The 19,716-nt window shown below is 35.6% G+C and overlaps 4 protein-coding genes across 6 annotated transcripts; 3 read left to right on the top strand and 1 right to left on the bottom strand.

Moving 5' to 3' along the window:
* The first annotated feature begins 91 nt into the window (after positions 1-91).
* Positions 92-7,153, top strand: LOC108201072 (pentatricopeptide repeat-containing protein At5g02860). Its single transcript, XM_017369359.2, has 2 exons — positions 92-2,051; positions 4,967-7,153. Exons 1-2 carry the CDS (start codon positions 191-193, stop codon positions 6,871-6,873), a joined length of 3,768 nt encoding a protein of 1,255 aa, XP_017224848.2. The 5' UTR covers positions 92-190; the 3' UTR covers positions 6,874-7,153.
* Positions 7,154-8,806: 1,653 nt separating this feature from the next.
* On the top strand, positions 8,807-10,271 carry LOC135149283 (COBRA-like protein 6). Its single transcript, XM_064084521.1, has 4 exons — positions 8,807-8,817; positions 8,951-9,016; positions 9,502-9,773; positions 9,870-10,271. The coding sequence occupies exons 1-4, from the start codon at positions 8,807-8,809 to the stop codon at positions 10,157-10,159; spliced, it is 639 nt and encodes a 212-aa protein (XP_063940591.1). The 3' UTR covers positions 10,160-10,271.
* Positions 10,272-10,928: 657 nt separating this feature from the next.
* LOC135149282 (pentatricopeptide repeat-containing protein At1g64583, mitochondrial-like) lies at positions 10,929-11,780 on the top strand. Its single transcript, XM_064084520.1, has 2 exons — positions 10,929-11,185; positions 11,375-11,780. Exons 1-2 carry the CDS (start codon positions 10,929-10,931, stop codon positions 11,778-11,780), a joined length of 663 nt encoding a protein of 220 aa, XP_063940590.1.
* Positions 11,781-13,309: 1,529 nt separating this feature from the next.
* On the bottom strand, positions 13,310-19,198 carry LOC108200401 (uncharacterized protein At4g06598). Of its 3 annotated transcripts, XR_010287538.1 has the most exons (6): positions 19,003-19,198; positions 17,382-18,120; positions 17,122-17,201; positions 16,924-17,046; positions 14,035-14,511; positions 13,310-13,639 (listed from the first exon to the last, which is right to left on the bottom strand). XR_010287538.1 is itself a non-coding variant. In XM_064084336.1 (5 exons), the coding sequence occupies exons 2-5, from the start codon at positions 18,098-18,100 to the stop codon at positions 14,309-14,311; spliced, it is 1,125 nt and encodes a 374-aa protein (XP_063940406.1). In that variant the 5' UTR covers positions 18,101-18,120; positions 19,003-19,198; the 3' UTR covers positions 13,949-14,308. The 3 variants fall into 3 exon arrangements, 2 of the variants coding, with proteins under 2 accessions (XP_063940406.1, XP_063940407.1); XM_064084336.1 differs by lacking the exon at positions 13,310-13,639 and having other exon boundaries at positions 13,949-14,511; XM_064084337.1 differs by lacking the exon at positions 13,310-13,639 and having other exon boundaries at positions 13,949-14,511; positions 17,382-18,103.
* Positions 19,199-19,716: the final 518 nt, after the last annotated feature.

Genomic DNA, 19,716 nt, shown 5'->3' with positions numbered 1-19,716 from the left:
CGTGATTTTATCGATTATGTCTCAATTAAGCCCGATTCTCATTTTTTACAATACTCGAAGTCATAATTTTTTGAAATAGAAAAGGGAAGGGACTAAGGGAGGACTTGAAGTTTTAGGGTGATAAAAGTGAGCAAAAGCAGAGTCAGTGAAAGAACACAAGAGAGAATTAGTAATAGTATAGAATAGAAAGATGATGAAGCAGAAGGGAGCTTCTATTACTTTCATGAGATGGATGTTTTTGCCTCAATTTCTGCCACATTCAGCACATGCACTTGAAGCATTTAGCCCTAGCCCTAGTCACATTACTGTTTCTTCATATTTTCAATTCTCCACTAATCCCAAACGCCCTCATATTACTTATTCCTCTGATCCAACTCATGCTCGACTTCAACATCTACTCCTCGAGAAATCCAAGGTTGGTTTCGATAAACTCGATGATGCTCTCCAACTGTTTGATAAAATGCTCCTTACGAAGCCTCTGCTTCCTGTTATCAACTTCAATCAACTGTTAGCCGCCCTTGTTAAAATGAAACACTACTCCGTAGCTGTCTCCCTATTTAGGGATATGCGTGTAAATAGCATCCCTGTTGATATATTTACCATTACTACTATCATCAACTGTTTTTGTCACTTGGATCGTGTCGATTTTGCCTTTTCATTACTGGCTGGAATCATCAAGCACGGTTTTGTGCCAAGTTTGGTTACTTATAACACCCTCATCGGGGGCCTTATTTCCCAAGATATGCTTCAAGAGGCTCAGCTTTTGTTCCAGAACCTCATCAGATTTAAACTTGTTCAACCCGATGTTTTTACCTATAACATAATCATTGACGGAATCTGCAAGAGAGGGAATCCTTCTGTGGCTGTTAAGTTGTTCAAAAATATGGAGAAGAAAGGTTGCAAGCCTGATACTGTAACTTACACCACACTTATTGATTGTTTATGTAAATATAGGTTAGTTGATCAAGCATTGGGTCTTCTCCACCAAATGACAAGGAAAGGCATATTTCCAAATGTTATAACCTACAACTCATTATTTCAAGGTCTGTGTGACATTAATCGATGGCATGATGTCAAACAATTGCTCAAGGAGATGGATGCTAGGAACATTTCTCGAGATGTTTTTACTTACAATATATTGATTGATGCGTATTGCAAAGAAGGAAAGATTGAAGATGCAGAGGATGTGATAGAGTTGATGATTCAAAGAGGCTGTTATCCTGATGTAGTCACTTACAGCTCACTCATGGATGGATACTGCTTGCGAGGAGAGGTTGATAAAGCATTAGCAGTGTTCGAAAGCATGAAGAGAAAGGAAATATTGCCTAATACTCTTAGCTATAATATCCTCATCAACGGTTTTTGTAAAAAGTTTAAAGTGGACAGAGCCATGGATCTTTTCCAACAAATGCCCTCTGAAGGTTTAACCCCAACTATTGAGACTTACAGTACTATACTGCAAGGTTTTTTTCATGCGGGTAGACATGTTGAAGCACGTAAATTTTTTAAGGAAAAGATGATTAACCAAGGTGTTGAGTTGAATAAAGTGACATGTCGTATCTTGTTGCATGGTCTTTGCCAGAATTGTTATGTATTTGAAGCACTATCGTTTTTTCAAATACTGGAGTCCAGTGGGTTAGTTTCTGATATACAGGTTTACAATATTCTGATTGATGGACTAAGCAAAAATGGACATCTTGAGAAAGCAAGAAGCCTTTTTGACAACCTGCCTTTGAAAGGTTTGCGGCCTGACGTCAAGACATACACATTGATGATCCGAGCATATTGTCATGAAGGGTTATTCCAGGAAGCGAATGAACTATTCTGGGAAATGGAAGCAAATGATTGCTTGCCGGATAATGTAACCTACAATACACTTATGCGCGGTTATGTACACGGTAAGAAGTACTATGAAGCAGGTGTACTACTGGATGAAATGCGTAGTCGCGGCTTTGAAGCAGATGCATCTACCGCATCTGCTTTACTGGATTTACTTGAAGTGCAAGAACAGGATCCTGCTCTCCTTGCTTTGCGCAAGAAGTACTTGCCATAGGTGTAACAAATGGAGAGTGGTAGGATACATAATCTTATCTATTGTGCCAACATTTTTCAAGGGTTTGATAACCAAATTTGCAGGCATTAACAGTCTTGATAATGGCATGCGTATAGAGAGTCTCTGCTACTACGCTGCCTGATGTCATTGTTGTAAAGTACTAAAGTTTGCAGCTCTTCTTCTATTTAGTAGTTTATTCATGTACTGCAGTTACAAGTTGTTGGGGTTCATTTGATATAATTTCTTTAAAATTATTTATGTTTCAAATGAATGTCCTTTTTTGATTTTGCATTGACTATTTGTCTGCAGTTTGTCGATTTGTCCTAATGTCTTTATTACATGAGTTGACAATTGACATGAACACTTTATATAGGTTAACTGTAGTCAGAAAGACTGGAATCTTCAATCCATAGAAATGAAGAGCCTGCATTACAAAAAAAACGGGGGACCAATAATTTTGGTGGCTTTGTGAAGCCTTCCTGATGTTCCTATATGAGATCTATGTTTACATTCCATATTCGTGAATTCATCTCCGGATATACACTCTTAGTTTCTTATCATCTTAAAAGAATTTGGGATTAGATATGTTAATTCACTGAAGGTTGGCCAGGAGTCTGCTTCCCCAGCGTTTTATTTCTTCACTGTATCCTCTTACTACTAGATTCTGACAACAGCCTTAGCTAAGGTTGTCTGATACTGATGTCTGCAAGCTTTTCTGTCCTTGGCAGAACCCCTCACCCGGCCAGTGCTCTCTGAGTGTCAGAATTAATCAGCCCAGGTCTTTAATTTCTTATTTTTTCTGGTTTCTGTTTTACCCATGTTAACAGAAGCAATTATCTTAGAATCTTCTCTGCGTTCTGATTGAGATCCTCTTGTATATGTTCTTAGGGAAACAATTAGTTCCTGAATCACTATTTCATCCGGAGCACTGCTACTTACTAATGTTTTCAGTTCTATTTCCGGGAAAAAAATTGTTGGTTACAGCTTCCACCCGTTTAATGACCAATTTGTGCAGTACTAAGCTTCAACGAAGGAACATCCTTATGCCAGTGACCTGTGACCTATATGTTGTCTATTTTCGCTAACTTAAATTTTTTATTTGTGGCTTTTTTATCTCAAGTAACTTACTGTTAGAAACATATTCGGGCGCTGTTCATTTCATCAATATTATAGTTACATAGGGAATTCGAACTTTCCTATAACTAAGTTTCAAGGTAGTAAAGTTTGTGTCTTTCTGGTTCATTACTATACAGCCATACAGGAATGTTTAAGAATCGCAGGTTTGATTTTGTTTGAATGAGAATTTAGGAGGAAATATATTGAAATTTACAATACTATGTTGCAAGGTTAGTTTTATAGTGGCAAACATGTGGAAATTTTTGAAGGAGAAGATGATGCTGAACACGAGTCTGAAACTAGACATTATTACATGCAATATTGTGTTCCATTGTCCTTGCCAGAACTTTATGTTGCTGAAGCACTGTCACTATGGAAAGCAGTGGGTTGGTCCTCATATATACACTTACACACTCATCCGCGGCTGTTTCCACAGTAACAAGTATAGACGAGATGTGTGCTCAGGGCTTGAATCTACAACATCCTTGCTCAGGGCTGTGTCAGATTTTTTGTATATGTGTATTTCTACACGATGGGTAGAAATAGAGTTTCGACTCCATGATTTAGGCGACAATCTGGATCGTTCTTCGACTGAAGTATTATTATACTATCTTTTAGAACCGAGCTAGACGTGCGTATCGAGGACGTTAATAAGTAGTCGAATTGCAAAGCAAGTCGAATCTGGAATGATCTGATAAGACGAAGCTATGTCGTGGACGGAATCTTGTCAAAAGCAAAGCGAGAATAAACAGTACAGGGAAGACTCCACTAGGTGACAGGAAAATAGGTTCTTTGAACAAGAAGGAAAGCGAATAAGGCAAGTAACTTTCCTCTTTCTTTTAAGCAACTTATTGATGAATGATATACGTACTGTCACCTTTGAACTAGCTTTTAAATTATGAAAGCCTGATTTCTTTTCTCATTGAATATAATGTCTTACTTTTGAGTACAAGCTCTTTCATGATGATCTTGCTTTTGGGTTAAGATTTTAAATTATATTACAAAAGCTAATGATATTCAATTAGAATTTTGAATTGTGTTTAAAAAACCGATAGCATCCGCTTGATATTATTTAAAATCTGATGGTATTCAAATTCTAATTCATTTGTTTGGAATTCATAAAATGATAGGATTTTATGGGATAGTTCATTATATTTCAAACTTTTTGAAATTCCACTAAAAATTATGAGATTTTGAAATACTGTGTTTAAATTTTAAAAAAATCTATATCACCTCTGTGTTATTATTCATTTTAAATACTTATAATAATTATTAGACTATCTTTTTATATTTTTAATTGAGAATTTTTCACAAATGTCCAATTTTCATGCAAAAAAACAAATTATTAAAATCTGCCTAATTTTAGTTATGATTTAGCACGCGAAGTGCTCACTCCGGAGTGAATAACTGGTATCAAATTAGTCATCAAAATTAACAGGGTATTGTTTCAATCACTAAAATCAAAATAAATATCAAAGAAATAACTCAAAATATGAGCTCTAAAATTAAAAATTAATTTTATAAAATTCTATATATTTTTCTTAAATGCTACTGCAACCAAATAAAAAGCGATGAATTCTAGTATATTAAAATTTTAAGAAACTTATTTAATACTTAATTTTAATTTTTTAATTACTTTTTCAACTTAAATAAAAATAATTAGTAGCTAAAATTAGAAAGGTCTCACTATATTATCAAAACTACACAATGTAGAGTGATTGATGTCCACACACCGTACAAACCGTTTTGGAAAATCTAACAATTTCGGGTACATAGGCGTAAAATCAAAAATCTGAGTGCGTTCTGCCAGCGAAATCTCTGAGTCTTTGACAAGTAGAGATATGATGATGATGATGATGAAATTTTTGATATCAAATTCTCGATTCCTACCACATTCTGCAGATTCAGCTCATACTTGTTGTCTTGCATCCTTTTTTGTTATTGCAGTTTCTCACTTCTCCACTAACCCTAACCCTAATATCCCCTTTAAACCCAAACCCCAATTCTCTTATTCCTCTAATCCACCTCATGCTCGTCTTCAACATTTACTCTTTGAGAAGTCCAAGGTTGGTTTCGATAAACTCGATGATGCTCTCCAAGTGTTTGATAAAATGCTCCTTATGAAACCTCTGCTTCCTGTTATCAACTTTGCTCAACTATTAGCTGCCCTTGTTAAAATGAAAGAGTACTCTGTAGCTGTGTCTCTCTTTAGAGATATGCGTGTAAATAGCATCCCTGTTAATATATTTACCATTACTACTATCATCAACTGTTTTTGTCATTTGAATCGTGTCGATTTTGCCTTTTCATTACTGGCTGGAATCATCAAGCACGGTTTTGTCCCTGATGTGATTACTTATAACACTCTCATCAGGGGCCTTATTTCCCAAGATATGCTTCAAGAGGCTCAGCTTTTTTTCCAGAACCTCATCAGATTTCAACTTATTCAACCTAATGTTGTTACCTATACAACTATCATTCACGGCATCTGCAAGAGAGGGAATCCTTCTGTGGCTGTTAAGTTGTTCAAAATTATGGAGAAGAAAGGTTGCAAGCCTAATACTGTGACTTACAACACACTTATTGACTGTTTGTGTAAGCATAGATTAGTTGATCAAGCATTGGGTCTTCTCCACCAAATGACAAGGAAAGCAATATCTCCGGATGTTATAACCTACAACCCATTAATTCAAGGGTTGTGTGACTTTAATCGATGGCATGATGTCAAACAATTGCTCAAGGAGATGGATGTTAGGAACATTTCTCGAGATGTTTTTACTTACAATATATTGATTGATGCGTATTGCAAAGAAGGAATGATTGAAGATGCAGAGGATGTGATAGAGTTGATGATTCAAAGAGGCCGTTATCCTGATGTAGTCACTTACAGCTCACTCATGGATGGATACTGCTTGCGAGGAGAGGTTGATAAAGCATTAGCAGTGTTTGAAAGCATGAAGAGAAAGGGAATATTGCCTGATACTCTTAGCTATAATATCCTCATCAACGGTTATTGTAAAAAGTTTAAAGTGGACAGAGCCATAGATCTTTTTCAACAAATGCCCTCTGAAGGTTTAACCCCAACTATTGAGACTTACAGCACTATATTGCAAGGTTTTTTTCATGAGGGTAGACATGTTGAAGCACGTAAATTTTTTAAGGAAAAGATGATTAACCAAGGTGTTGAGTTGGATAAAGTGACATGCCGTATCTTGTTGCATGGTCTTTGCCAGAATAGTTATGTTGTTGAAGCACTATCCTTTTTTCAAATACTGGAATCCAGGGGGTTAGTTCCTGATATACATGTTTACAATATTCTGATTGATGGACTAAGCAAAAATGGACATCTAGAGAATGCAAGAAGGCTTTTTGACAACCTTCCTTTGAATGGTTTGCTGCCTGACGTCAAGACATACACAATGCTGATCCAAGCATATTGTCATGAAGGGTTATTTGAGGAAGCGAATGAACTATTCAGGAAAATGGAAGCAAATGATTGCTTGCCTACTGATGTAACCTACAACATACTAATCCGAGGTTGTTTACCCAATAATAAGTACTATGAAGCAGGTGTACTCCTGGATGAAATGCGTAGTCACGGCTTTGCATCAGATGCATCTACCGCATCTGCTTTCCTGGATTTACTTGAAGTGCAAGAACAGGATCCCGCTCTCCTTGCTTTGCGCAAGAAGTACTCGCCATAAGTGTAACGAAAGGAGAGAGTGGTAGAATTCATAATCTTATCTATTTTGCCAACATTTTTCAAAGGGATTGATAACAAAATTTACATGCATTAACAATCATGATAACGGCATGTAGTAGAGACAGGCTCTACTACTACGCTGTCCGATGTCATTGTTGTAAAGTTTGCAGCTCTTCTCCTATCGAGTAGTTTATTTCTTCCATGTACTGCAGTTACAATTTTTTGGGGTTTGGTATAATCTTTTTAAAATTATATATGTTTCAAATGAATGTCCTTTTTTATTTTTGCATTGACACTTTGTCTGCAGTTTGTTGATTTGTCCTAATGTCTTTAGTACGCATGAACACTTTATATAGGTTAACTGTGGTCAGAAAGACCGGAATCTTCGATCCATAGAAATGAAGAGCCTGCATTATAAAAAAAACGTGGACCAATGGTTTTGGTGGCTTTGTGAAGCCTTGCCGCTGGTCCTATATGAGATCTATGTTTACATACCATATTCATGAATCCATCTCTCATCTCTGGATATACGCTCTTAATTTCTTATTATGTCAAAAGAATTTGGGATTAGATATGTCAATTGACTGAAGGTTGGCCAGGAGTCTGTTTCTCCAGCGTTTCATTTCTTCCCTATATCCTCTTACTACTAGATTCTGACAACAGCCTTAGCTGAGGTTGTCTGATACTGATGTCTGCAAGCTTTTCAGTCCAGTGCAGAACCCCTCACCTGGCCTTATGCCAGTGACCTGTGACCTATATATTGTCTATTTTCGTTTACTTAGATTTTTTATTATGGCTTTCTTATCTCAAGTAACTTACTGTTAGAAACAGATTCGGGTGTGGTTTGTTTCATCAATATTATAGTTACATAGGGAATTCGAACTTTCCTATAACTAAGTTTCAAGGTAGTAAATTTTGTGTCTTTCTGGTTCATTGCTATACAGGAAATCAGGAATTAACCGGAGATTTGAGTTTGTTTGAACGAGAATTTAGGAGGAAATATACATGCAAGTTTGTGATGGATGCAGGATACAACATTGTGTTCATTTCACGACTTTGCAGCAATCTATTGCATCTGCTTTCCTAGACTTACTTGAAGTGCAACATCTGGATCCTGCTCTCCGCAACTGCTTGCCAGAGAGTGGTATGATACATCATAATCTATTTACTTTGCCAACATGTTTGGAGGGAATTTGTAGGAATTCGCAATTATAATAATGATTTGCGGTATCAACAGGCTCAACTATTATTATGTCAGTTGTCAATGCTGTAAAACTTTCACTTCTCCTGTCGATTACTTTATTTTCTTCCATGTACTGCACTTACAAATTGTTGGGATTAATTTGATACGGAGTATAATTTTTTTAATTATAATGAAGGTCCTTTTTCGGTTTTGCATCGACTCTGTAGTATGTCGATTTGCTAATGTCTCATACTTGTGTCTGCAAGCCTCTCAGGCCATTGCAGGGCTCAGAGCGTCTTAACTAATCAGCCTAGGTCAACTCTTAACATATAAATCGTTCAATTATAGTTAGTAGTCAATTGTATATCTAAGTCATTTGAGAAATTTTTTTGATGAAATTTAAAATACTTAACACCATTTAAAAAAGTATTTTATGATAATACTAAGTGATATTTGAATGAATTGAGTATATATTCTAATACAAACTTTTATTTTCATATTCTACATTTTATATCAGGACACACATTATTTATTAAATATATCTTCCTTCCTATCTTTGGGATTAGTCATGATCCTAATTTTTATTGATACAGAGTTTATTTGTCTGAGTTAAAAATTGTGACTCATGACATAATGTGATTTAATCTGATAAGTCAAACATTTATTATGTGTGTCGGGATAGTTTTGACTTATTAATGACTTATGAGCTATTAAAAATATAATAATAATAAAAATAATTTATGGGTAAATTATGACTTATGGGTAAGTTTTATCAAAAATATTTTGAAAAATTTACTAATAACTTTTGTCTTTAAAGTCAGTTTTTGGTTTATTTATAAGTCGATTTCTGACTTATCCCGAAATGTTGTGTTTCCTTATCTGCATTCTACAACAGTACCATTGTTCCATGCCCTACATGCAGTTGTGGCTGCACCGGACAACCTGGAATCAACTGTGTCAAGTAATTATTTTAAATCTTTCTCTTTATCTATTTTAGTTCAAGTATTAATCTTCCTAAGTTCTTCCTTTCCTGTCCTTTAGACACGTTCAATTTTTATTTTTTTATGTTGGCATGTAGTTTATAGAATAGAGTAGTCGTTATTGGAGATGTATGTGGCACAGTTAGTAAGTATAAAACTTGTGTCCAGTTGAGAGATGACTTCGTAGAGAGGCATATGTGTGTTGGACTTGGGAGAGAGGTTATATTACCCCAGTTAACATGTTTAGTGAAGATTATACTTTGAATAGAGCAATAGTGTATTATGATCTTTCTTCTCCAAAATATTGTCCCGTCTTTGCTCTAGTTCAACTAATTTAACGATGAAGTTTGAACTCTAGTTTTCCTGCTAACTTTTAACTTAAAACTTGAATAATAACTTTTCTAGCATTATCTTCTTTCATTTGAAATCGGCATTTGCATTTATGTACAATTACTTTTATTGATAGGCCTGGCGAATCACCACCGGTATTACAGCTTCCGACTGATGAAGAACCCCAGCCAGTCGTCAAGTGTACAAGGCACATGCGTCCTGTAACAATCCATTGGCATGTAAAAGAAAGTTACAAGGAGTACTGGCGAGTTAAGATGACGATAACAAACCAAAACTTTGCTCAGAATTATAGCCATTGGAATATGGTGGTGTTACACCCTAACCTGAGGAGTGTAACACAGGTTTTCAGCTTCAACTATATGCCCCTAAATCAATATGGAAGCATCAGTAAGTTTATCATAAATTTTCACTTCTGCGGTGCTAAATTAATGTGCATCTCTCCTTGTCATAGTACGTTTCTTAAGTGCATCTACTGCTGTGCAGATGATAGTGGTGTATTTTACGGCATCAGCTTGTACAACGACATGTTACTGATCCAATCCTGTGCACAGGGTAATGTGCAGTCGGAAATGTTACTACACAAAGATCCAGACATGTTTACTTTCCGACAGGGGTGGACATTTCCAAGAAAAGTTTCTTTCAATGGTGATGAATGTGTAATGCCTCAGCCAGAATACTACCCAAGTCTTCCAAATGGTGCACAACCTAGTTCCCCTGCTACACTACTCATTATAATGCTGCTGTCATTGCTCTTTAGTGTGCTTGCACTTTGAATCAAAAGTGTTAGATTTCCTGGCAAACATTTTTAGCTTTAATTCAAAATGTCTGTTGTGAATTGGTAAAAAGCATTTATAGAAAAAAAATTCACAAAATAGTTGTCATTTTCTTTTTACATAAGAGCTATGTTACTCGGACTCGGGTACGGAGTGTCGGACACGACACATATCCGAGTGTCGGACTCGAAAACTATGAAAATTGGGGACACAGGGACATTGTCCTATTTTTGGACGGTACGGGGACACATTGTAATATACTAATAAACAAGTATATTAAGTTAGAAATCTTAACAAAAAGTAACAATAAAACTCATATTAGACATGATTTTGTAAGAGGTTTTGCAAATTGGGGGTTTTGTACTTAAATCTCATTCATGCTTCTTTGTTTTTTCTCACATATTTTTTCGAAATGTAAGTTTTACTCATATTTGATTCTTAAAATGGCCAAAGTGTCCACATCTTATTCAAGGATCCGACACAAAATAAGTGTCGTGTCTGAGTGTCCAAGTGTCCGACACAGGTACGGCAACCTAAATAAAGAGTCGGTGTAACATAACATAACAGTTAGAATATGTATTTATTTATAATTAAATTTAATTCAGTGAGATATTAGAATTATATAAGAAAATAAAAATAAAATGGAAAATAGAAAAAAGGGAAGGGAGGACTTAAAGTTTGAGAGTGATAAAAGTGGGTAGCTGAGCAGCAAAAGCAGAGTTAGTGAAAGAACACGAAAGAGAATTAGTAATAGTATAGATTATAGAATATGAAAGATGATGAAGCACATGCACTTGAAGCATTCAGGCCTCATATTCCTTATTCCTCTAATCCAACTCATGCTCGACTTGGACGATTACTCCTTGAGAAGGCTAAGGTTGGTTTCTGTTACTTGAATCGTGTCGATTTTGCATTTTCATTATTGGCTGGAATCATCAGGCACGGTTTTGTGCCAAATGTGGTTACTTATACCACTCTCATCAGGGGACTTATTTCCCAAGATATGCCTCATGAGGCTCAGCTTTTGTTCTAGAACCTCATCACATTTCAACTTATTCAACCCAATGTTGTTACCTATAACACAATCATTGACGGCATCTGCAAGAGAGGGAATCCTTCTGTGGCTGTTAAGTTGTTCAAAATTATGCAGAAGAAAGGTTGCAGGCCTGATATTGTAACTTACACCACACTTATTGACTGTTTATGTAAACATAGGTCAGTCGATCAAGCATTGGGTCTTTTCTACCAAATGAATAAGAAAGGGATATCTCCGGATGTTATAACCTACAACTCATTAATTCAAGGGTTGTGTGACTTAATGAATAAGACATACACAATGATGATCCAAGCATATTGTCATGAAGGGTTATTCCAGGAAGCGAATGAACTATTCTGGGAAATGGAAGCAAATGATTGCTTGCCGGATAATGTAACCTACAATACACTTATGCGCGGTTATTTACACAATAAGAAGTACTATGAAGCAGGTGTACTCCTGGATGAAATGCGTAGTCGCGGCTTTGAAGTAGATGCATCTACCGCATCTGCTTTACTGGATTTACTTGAAGTGCAAGAACAGGATCCTGCTCTCCTTGCTTTGCGCAAGAAGTACTTGCCGTAGGTGTAAGAAAAGGAGAGTAGTAATATACATAATCTTATCTGTTGTGCTGACATTTTTCAAGGGTTTGATAACCAAATTTGCAGGCATTAACAGTCGTAATAATGGCATATAGTATAAACAGAGGCTTTGCTACTACACTGTCAGATGTCATTGTATACTTTATACTATGCAGTTCTCCTATTGAATAGTTTATTTCTAAACGTACAGCAGTTACAAGTTGCTGGGGAGTATAGTGATTAGTGAAGCAATTGTACTTATAGATATGATTTGTTCTCAGGGCTTCTCAGCAGATGCATCTACAACATCCTTGTTCATGGGATTACTTGAATCAAAAGAATAGGATCCTGCACTGCTTGCTTTGTGTAAGAAGTTCTTGAAACAGTTACTTCGTATATTCCAATCCGGAATGTAATGGCTCAATGACACGCTTCTTTTGTTAAGTTAAAATCCCCAAATGAGACCTCTATTTTCTGTTGTGATATTCAATCAAATGGTCCCTGTATGAATTTTTATTCAACTGCTAGCCCTGTTGTTATACATGTATATTCTCATGGATGCATATTACACAGAATGCTAAAACTGGCTAACTTTTGTTCTCGAAAACATGGAAAACTTTCAGCATTCTGTTGCATGACATATTGAAGCAGCGATTTATTTGTTCACTTGATGCATTTTAATGTCATTTTAATGTTTTATCCTCTCAGCATCCTTAGGTCCTAACTGTATACATACTATTACAATGTGCACAATATCCTTAGGTCCTGATGCAATGCAATGGGTTAACTCCTCATATTCACACTTGCACAATATCCTCAGGTCTTTTCGACAGCCTTCCTTCTAAAGGTTTGCATCGTTAATTAAAGACATACACAATAATGATTCGAGGATTATGCAAAGAATGGTTGCTCCATGAAGCGTAAGAACTATATGTGAAAATGGAAGCTAATGGTCGTTTGCGAGATGATTTGACCTACAACACAGTTATCCGTGGTTGTTTTCACAATAGAAAGTACAGTGAATCGAGTGTACTCACAGATGAGATGGTGCCTTGGCTTCTCAGCAGATGCTTCGACTACCTCCCAGCTACTGGACTTGGTTGAATCAAAAGAACAGGATCATGAGCTTCTTCCTTCGTGTAAGAAGTACTTGCCATAGTTAAGATTCTAGTTGCTTCTCCGTGTTCTGATTGAAATCCTCTAGTATCCTGAATCACTATTTCATCCAGAGCACTGCTACTTGCAAATGTTTCTAGTTCTAGTTGTGGGAAAAAATTAAAATTGCATTGCTGTTTTATGACCTATCCTCCGATATCTAAACTCAACTTAAGTTTCAACAAAGGAACATCCTTATGCCAGTGAGCTGTGAGCTATATACTACTGTCAACTTTAATTTACTTGCCTCCATTTTGTCGCTGCTTCCTTCCTTTCAAACAAAATTAATTGGTGGGTTTATCATCTGTTGTTCCGAAATACCCGGGTTCGACACTGACTCACCCGAAAAGTAATAAAACAAATACTTGCACAAATTAATAAATTAATAAATTATATGTTATCTTTTTCTTTTATCTCAAATAACTTACAAGAATCAAATTCAGGCTCGTTGGTTTCGTCAATATTATAGTTAAATAGGGAATTCGAGTTTTCCTGTAACTAGTCACAAATCACAATGCCAAGTTTCAAGGTAATTAACTTGACCGTCTCTGCTTCATCACTATACAGGAATGCTTAAGAATCGGAGTGATCTTGTTTGGCCAACCAGAATATTGGCATGTACGGTGGCCGGCGGCTTGCACTACTATCCTACTAAATGTCGCGGTGTAGACAAATTTTCACTTTTCTGGCCCAGTAGTAAAGCTTCCTCTGTAAAAGAATTAAAAATGGTTGGACTTGACTCAATATAATTGAGATGAATGTCAAATTTCAGAAAGGAAGTCGGGTTCAGTTTTTGTCTATGGACTGACAGTGCCAAGGCACAAATATTTTACTGTGCACAAGACAAATTACTAGCAATCAACTTTAATTAGACCAAAGATTCACTTTGCAAATTGCAACACAAGTTGTGGGGGCAGGGATCAATCGACGCTTGCTAATTTACACAAGAATTACAAGTGACGCACATAACTTTCTTTGGGTTTTTTTTTTTTTTTTTGAGAAACTGTAATATATAACTTTAAGCACCCTAAAAGTTCCTTGAAATCTCAACAGAAGAAGAAATTAAACAAAAAAAAAAATCTCAGAGTTTTGACTGAGCTTACAAGTCAGATGAAGCTTTCATGTATTCACCTCCGGTGAGCTATCTGCCGGATCACCAGGTGCATATGATCTACTAAATCAACAAGGATGGCCACGTAGAATAAATAACCAAATGATAAGGGCCAATCAGAAAGGTGTAAAAACAGGTGAATACACCTGGGAAGATCTATTCTCAAGCCAAACTCTACAGAAATGACTTGGACTCGGTGATTGGTATGAAAGCATCATAGAGAAGTTCTTAGGCAAGCAAATCGACCACCAGCAATGTATATGAGATTAGATGTTCAACGGGCCAGCAACGGAATCAGTACCAGAACTTGAGTCCTTGTGTTTCAAGGAAAGGCTTGCAAACTGAGAATCAAGATCCCGACTTTTGGCACGCTGATGGCTGGGAGGAGGCTGCTGGTGTGGTTGCTGTTGCTGCTGTTGATATAAGGTCCGCAGCCTTTCAATCTCCCTCTCCAGTACTTCATGTTCCACTAAAAAAAGCATAGAACATATTAGTGCCCAAACAAATTGAAGAATATACATAATCATGTGATCAATTATTAAACAACATGTATACAGAAAACTAGCCCAAGAGAAATTAAGATGTTTGCCCATAGCATGTAACAAAATAACGACTCTTAATGTGGCGGTGCCAACACAAATAGGCACACAATAAAAGTTTCTCAGAGTCAAAGGCATGCAAAGAACTCAAAATCTACAATTCTATTATATATCCTCATCATAACAACTCATCAAATAATTGTCCATCAGAGTGAAACCAAGCCTTAAGAGGAACTGTGTTGATGATTAACGAACATGACTTTGTTCACAAATTGTGTTCAGGGTGGCCAACTAACATTCTTCAACCAAAATGTAATGCACAAGGAAAGCACGCGGAGGTGCACATATTGAGGAGAATTTAGCTTATGGAGGTGTGTGCCTTCATTGCTTTTAAGCAACATGTAGTCTAAGTAAATACAATAAGTTCTCTAGTTCTGGGGTAATATTAACAGCTTCTAATAGTTGCAAATCGTACAGAGAACATTCAATCTTTAAGAAAGAATGAAGTTGAAGACACAAGAACAAAGAACACCAACCCTTCTCTATCTCAATAATTTCATAATACTAGTTACCAGATATTTTTGTCTTTATCTTACTCAACTCGGTCCATATGAATCCTCTTCCTCCTATTTATTTTTCTGTATACGATTTTCTTTCTTCCGCTTTCTTATCTACTAGAGACTTTCCGCAATTCCTTTATCCCATTTTTTACTTCTGTTTTGTCTATTTAATCAATTATCTTAAACCGACTTCATGCCTTCTGGAAGTTCTATTTAATTCTAATCTGCTTTCTGAGTAGGCTCATGATACACCTCATGGGTATTGGTCAAGGTATCATTTATTTAGAAACCGTAAGTAAAAAAATTCTGAGGCATGTTGACAATTTGAACACCAGTGGATAATAGACACACCAGTGGATGGATAATAGACAAAACAGATTCCATTAAATTAGAATGAAATTTCGAAGTGGTGATTTACAGTCATAGCACGGCTTTCCAATAAGAACAAACTATTCCGTAAGTGATTACTAACATTAAATAGAAAACAAAACACATTCATTATAAGACTGACACCCAAATAATTAAGGACATTGATATTCTGCGACTTCATCAAAACTTTTAGCTCAGACATATATAAGGCTAATAAATAAACTACTCCCTCCGTCACACTCATTTCTTTACGGTTTCTTTCCACTGTTTGGCACGAATTTTAAGGTGTATATAAAATAGAGTTTCATAACTTATTTTTGAAATTTTCTCTTTTTGAATAAAAACTTAAACATTATTTTTTTGAAAGAAAAAAAGTTTAAAATAATTTATGAAACTATACTTCCTCCGTCCCTTTTTAGTTGTCACATTTCTATTTTTGTTGGTCAAATTGACTAAGTTTTGACCAAAAATTATAAGTCACTCTTTTATTATTTTAAAAAACTGAAAATTGCATCTTAAAGTAGACTTAAAATTATTTCCGGTGACATATTTTTTTTTAATTGTCAGTTGATAAAATATTAATAAATCTTAGTCAATTTGACCGGCACAAAATCAAATGTGACAACTAAAAAGGGACGGAGGGAGTACTTTATAAGAACCTTAAAAAGCGTGTCAAAAATGTAAACAACCTAAAGGGACAGAGGGAGTAGTAATTATGAATCGATATATGGCACATAAAAAATGTACAGTTTTAATAAGAGTCAGCAATAGATACAAAACATTTACATCAAGATTTAAGTTCTTATTCTTTGTCAATGATAATTCAAGTCCATAACCCATGTCGACATATTTTTGCAGTTTCAGGCATTTTACGACATTCCCACAGCATAATGCTTTATTATCTGCGTGCTGCTGGAAGTGACCTAAATGGATAAGTGTGCAAGTGCTGGACTACCAATAATTTGAATATTTTACATGTTTTAGCTTAAAAGAAGTGTCAGAACGTCCACACCCATGTCTGAGTGTCAGTGCTTGAGGCAAATTGAGGGGTTGGGGTCACAGAGGCATAATGCCAGCCAGTTACACAATGTCAGATTTATTATACCACTGATGTGCATAATATCACATGTGATGCTGAAATGATATTTTCTCTTATTTCAATAGAGTTCCGCAAGTTATGTGAGACATTCAGAAGGAAATTCGAGACTTTTAATCAAAAGTTATGTCATGCTTCATAAGTTATATAGAAACAGAACTATTATAATATTTAAAATATAAAGATTTCAATACACAAGTCCAACTCTCCCTTAAGCAGTTAAATGAGTTTATTTTCACATAAATGGCAAAAGTGCAAAGCAATAGAAGTAGGTATCTAGTTGTCAAAAATCAAAATAGATGGGTCTATATACTCACAGTACTTAATAAGCTGCTCTTGGGTGAGATTCTCCAATCGTTGCTTCAGAGCTTTGTTTTCCATACTCAGAATAAGGTTTTGCTGATTAAGAAATTCAAGTTCAGCAGAAACTTCAGAGCCTTCTGCCTGTGGTCACTGGACTATGTTCAGAACATATTCTTGATGAAAATAAAAAATTTATTAAGTCTTTCCTACACTTGCCTGCAATGCCTGTACATTCCTTTCCAGTTCTGCTATGTATTGTAGCTTTCGAACACGGGAGCGTTGAGCAAATTGCCTGCAATCATTCGTTAACTTATCATATTTTCCTTAAGAAAGAACTTGTGATGTATGCATACTACAAAAACTTGGTCTTACGGGTGCCAGATTTTACCATCTCATGTTTACCTGATTAGTGTCGAGGGCAACAATTAAAGAGTGAGATGATATCAAGAACAAGAAAGTAGAATAAACATACTGTTTTGCACGCTTTGTGTCGGTTTCGGATGCAGGAGTTCTAGCATAAGATAGATCCTTTCTCTCTGAAGAGGCTTTAGCATCATGTGAACCAGATTCAGGGGTATTTAGCTTTTCGGCATTAGATGGAAATTGATCAGCTTCATGGGAAGCACATTCTGATACTGAGTTATGACGAATAAAATTGTCCTTGGAACAAAGGTTCCCACTTGGATGTGCCATCACATATGAAGGAGAATTCCAAGACCTATTCTTGATTTTGCTGAACGAGTTTGCATCTGCATAAAATGAAGCATTGTGTGCATCTTTGTAAAAATCAAGGTCTTGCGATTTCCATGAATGAATAGTCGTCATGTTTTTAGGTCTATACTCATTTTGAGCTGCATAACTAATGTTAGCAGCACTAAGTGCATCAGTATATGCAAAAGAGTCGCTGGATGATCGGCGATGACCTCTGCCAACTGGTGTTTCTGGCTCATTAAGAAGCTCATCCAACCAAGAAGGTTGGTCCTCTATCAGAACGCTCTCAGATGAAGTGCGCTGATGGTAAGAGTTTCCATCTCTAGGCTTTGGCATACCTTTTACTCCAATAGCAGGACTAGGAACATAATCAACATATGAAGGGGTAATACTGGGGAACGGACTTTTAGGAGGCAGTAGAGAATGCTTTCCATTGTGCATCATACTTCTGAAGCTCGATGGCCCCTTTGAATTCGCCATTTCCTAGCAAAAGACGGTTCCTAGTAAATTATACAAAATAATTGAAGCATTACTATAGGAAAGCAAATGTATAAACTGATAACAAGCAAAGAAAACTAGAATACAGCACATCTTAATTCTGAGATAGGGAAGTGGTTCAGAATGGAGATTCAAATGTCATATGCTATAATACCATTATTATTATCACTATTGATAAAGCTGACAAAAACAAATTAAAACTTGAAAAACATAAACTACTCGTGTGACGGATTACTTTTTTCACAAAGAACCAACAGAGATGTATTAGTAGATCCCATAAATTCCCTAACCCACAAAGATTATATCATGTATATACTCTAACACTTGAAAATGCTCACACATTTGAACAGTGCATCACAGTCGCCTATTTTACTAAAGTACTCAGATCAGTCGTTATATTTCTTAGAAGTATATACCCACCATGTAGTACAATAAATACGCTTAAAAGACAAAACCCACATATACATACCAACCTCTGAAGATCATACTGAGTGCATACTCATCATCGTAAAAACGCTAACTTTTCCAGGTACATACTAATTTAGAATACTTAACCAGTTGGGAGTTGTGACACTTCTAAAACATACAAAAACAACCATCTACTATGTATTACCCTAACTATAAGAGACAAACTATTCCCAATTTGAACAAAATCAACACCTTACAAAACTAAATAAAGCACCAACACTTAAAAAAACACAATCATCAATCAAGCACAATGATCACCCCATAAAAACATAATTACCACAGTAAAAATTCAATCTTTTGCAGTAAAATCACCTCAATTAGTAACAAAATCACTAATTATCATCCAAATCAAAAACCCATCATCAAGAAAATCAAACATTCAAATAAACTGATTGAAAAAGATGAATTGAGCTGACCTTGTGTAGAAGACGATTGTAAAGGTGAGATCTTTGAATACAATGTGAGATGAAGAGTGAAAGTTGAAGCTCAGTTTCTCTCTCCTAGGGCTTATATATGTGTGTAAGTATAGGTTGGTTTCTCTCTCTAGAATTGGGTTTCTCTCTCTCTCTTTGGAGACACAGTTGGGTTGTTGGATTGACAACCCAAATGGGATGTTTTTATTATTCTTTTTGTGCCTCTTTTCTTTAGGTTTTGCCAACTTTATTCTCGCAAGATTTTTGAGATTTATTATCAATGTTGAAAAAAAAAATTGGTTATGTAAAATATCTTTTTGCGATATATTGTTATCAAATTAATTAAAATTTAACATTTTATTTCGAATGTATAGTTCTTGCGTAATTGAGTTCGTGAGCTGGATATAATTTAGGGATATTTTTTTAAAATTAATATAAATTACGTCATAAAAATTTAGTAAATCATATTTTCTAGTAAAATATTATCTTGAATGAAAAAAATACACATGTATTCATCGAAACATTAATTTCAACCTTACTGTTAGCAAGACGGGAATGATATTTATAACTTTGATGAATTTGAACAGAAGAGATGGATTAAAAATTTTAATTATGTAAAAAAAGTAATTAATGTTTTGACAAAGTTTTGACATTTTTTTACAAAAGAGGAAGAATTCATTAAAATACTAAAAACTCAATTGAGATAAAATTTTGAAC

The sequence above is a fragment of the Daucus carota genome, chromosome 9 (genome assembly GCF_001625215.2).
Source record: "Daucus carota subsp. sativus chromosome 9, DH1 v3.0, whole genome shotgun sequence".
Classification (NCBI taxonomy): Eukaryota; Viridiplantae; Streptophyta; class Magnoliopsida; order Apiales; family Apiaceae; genus Daucus; species Daucus carota.
This window is presented reverse-complemented; position numbering and strand designations above follow the sequence as displayed.

Coding starts and splice junctions, on each gene's coding strand:
- LOC108201072 (XM_017369359.2), top strand. CDS start 191: ATGATGAAGCAGAAGGGAGCTTCTATTACTTTCATGAGATGGATGTTT. Junction 2,052..4,966: donor GCGCAAGAAGTACTTGCCAT/AGGTGTAACAAA, acceptor CAAAAATCTGAG/TGCGTTCTGCCAGCGAAATC.
- LOC135149283 (XM_064084521.1), top strand. Junction 9,017..9,501: donor CCTGGAATCAACTGTGTCAA/GTAATTATTTTA, acceptor TTTTATTGATAG/GCCTGGCGAATCACCACCGG. Junction 9,774..9,869: donor AAATCAATATGGAAGCATCA/GTAAGTTTATCA, acceptor ACTGCTGTGCAG/ATGATAGTGGTGTATTTTAC.
- LOC135149282 (XM_064084520.1), top strand. CDS start 10,929: ATGAAAGATGATGAAGCACATGCACTTGAAGCATTCAGGCCTCATATT. Junction 11,186..11,374: donor CCTCATGAGGCTCAGCTTTT/GTTCTAGAACCT, acceptor ATGTAAACATAG/GTCAGTCGATCAAGCATTGG.
- LOC108200401 (XM_064084336.1), bottom strand. CDS start 18,100: ATGGCGAATTCAAAGGGGCCATCGAGCTTCAGAAGTATGATGCACAAT. Junction 17,047..17,121: donor TGTACAGGCATTGCAGGCAA/GTGTAGGAAAGA, acceptor GACCACAGGCAG/AAGGCTCTGAAGTTTCTGCT. Junction 14,512..16,923: donor AGAGCAGCTTATTAAGTACT/GTGAGTATATAG, acceptor TGCTTTTTTTAG/TGGAACATGAAGTACTGGAG.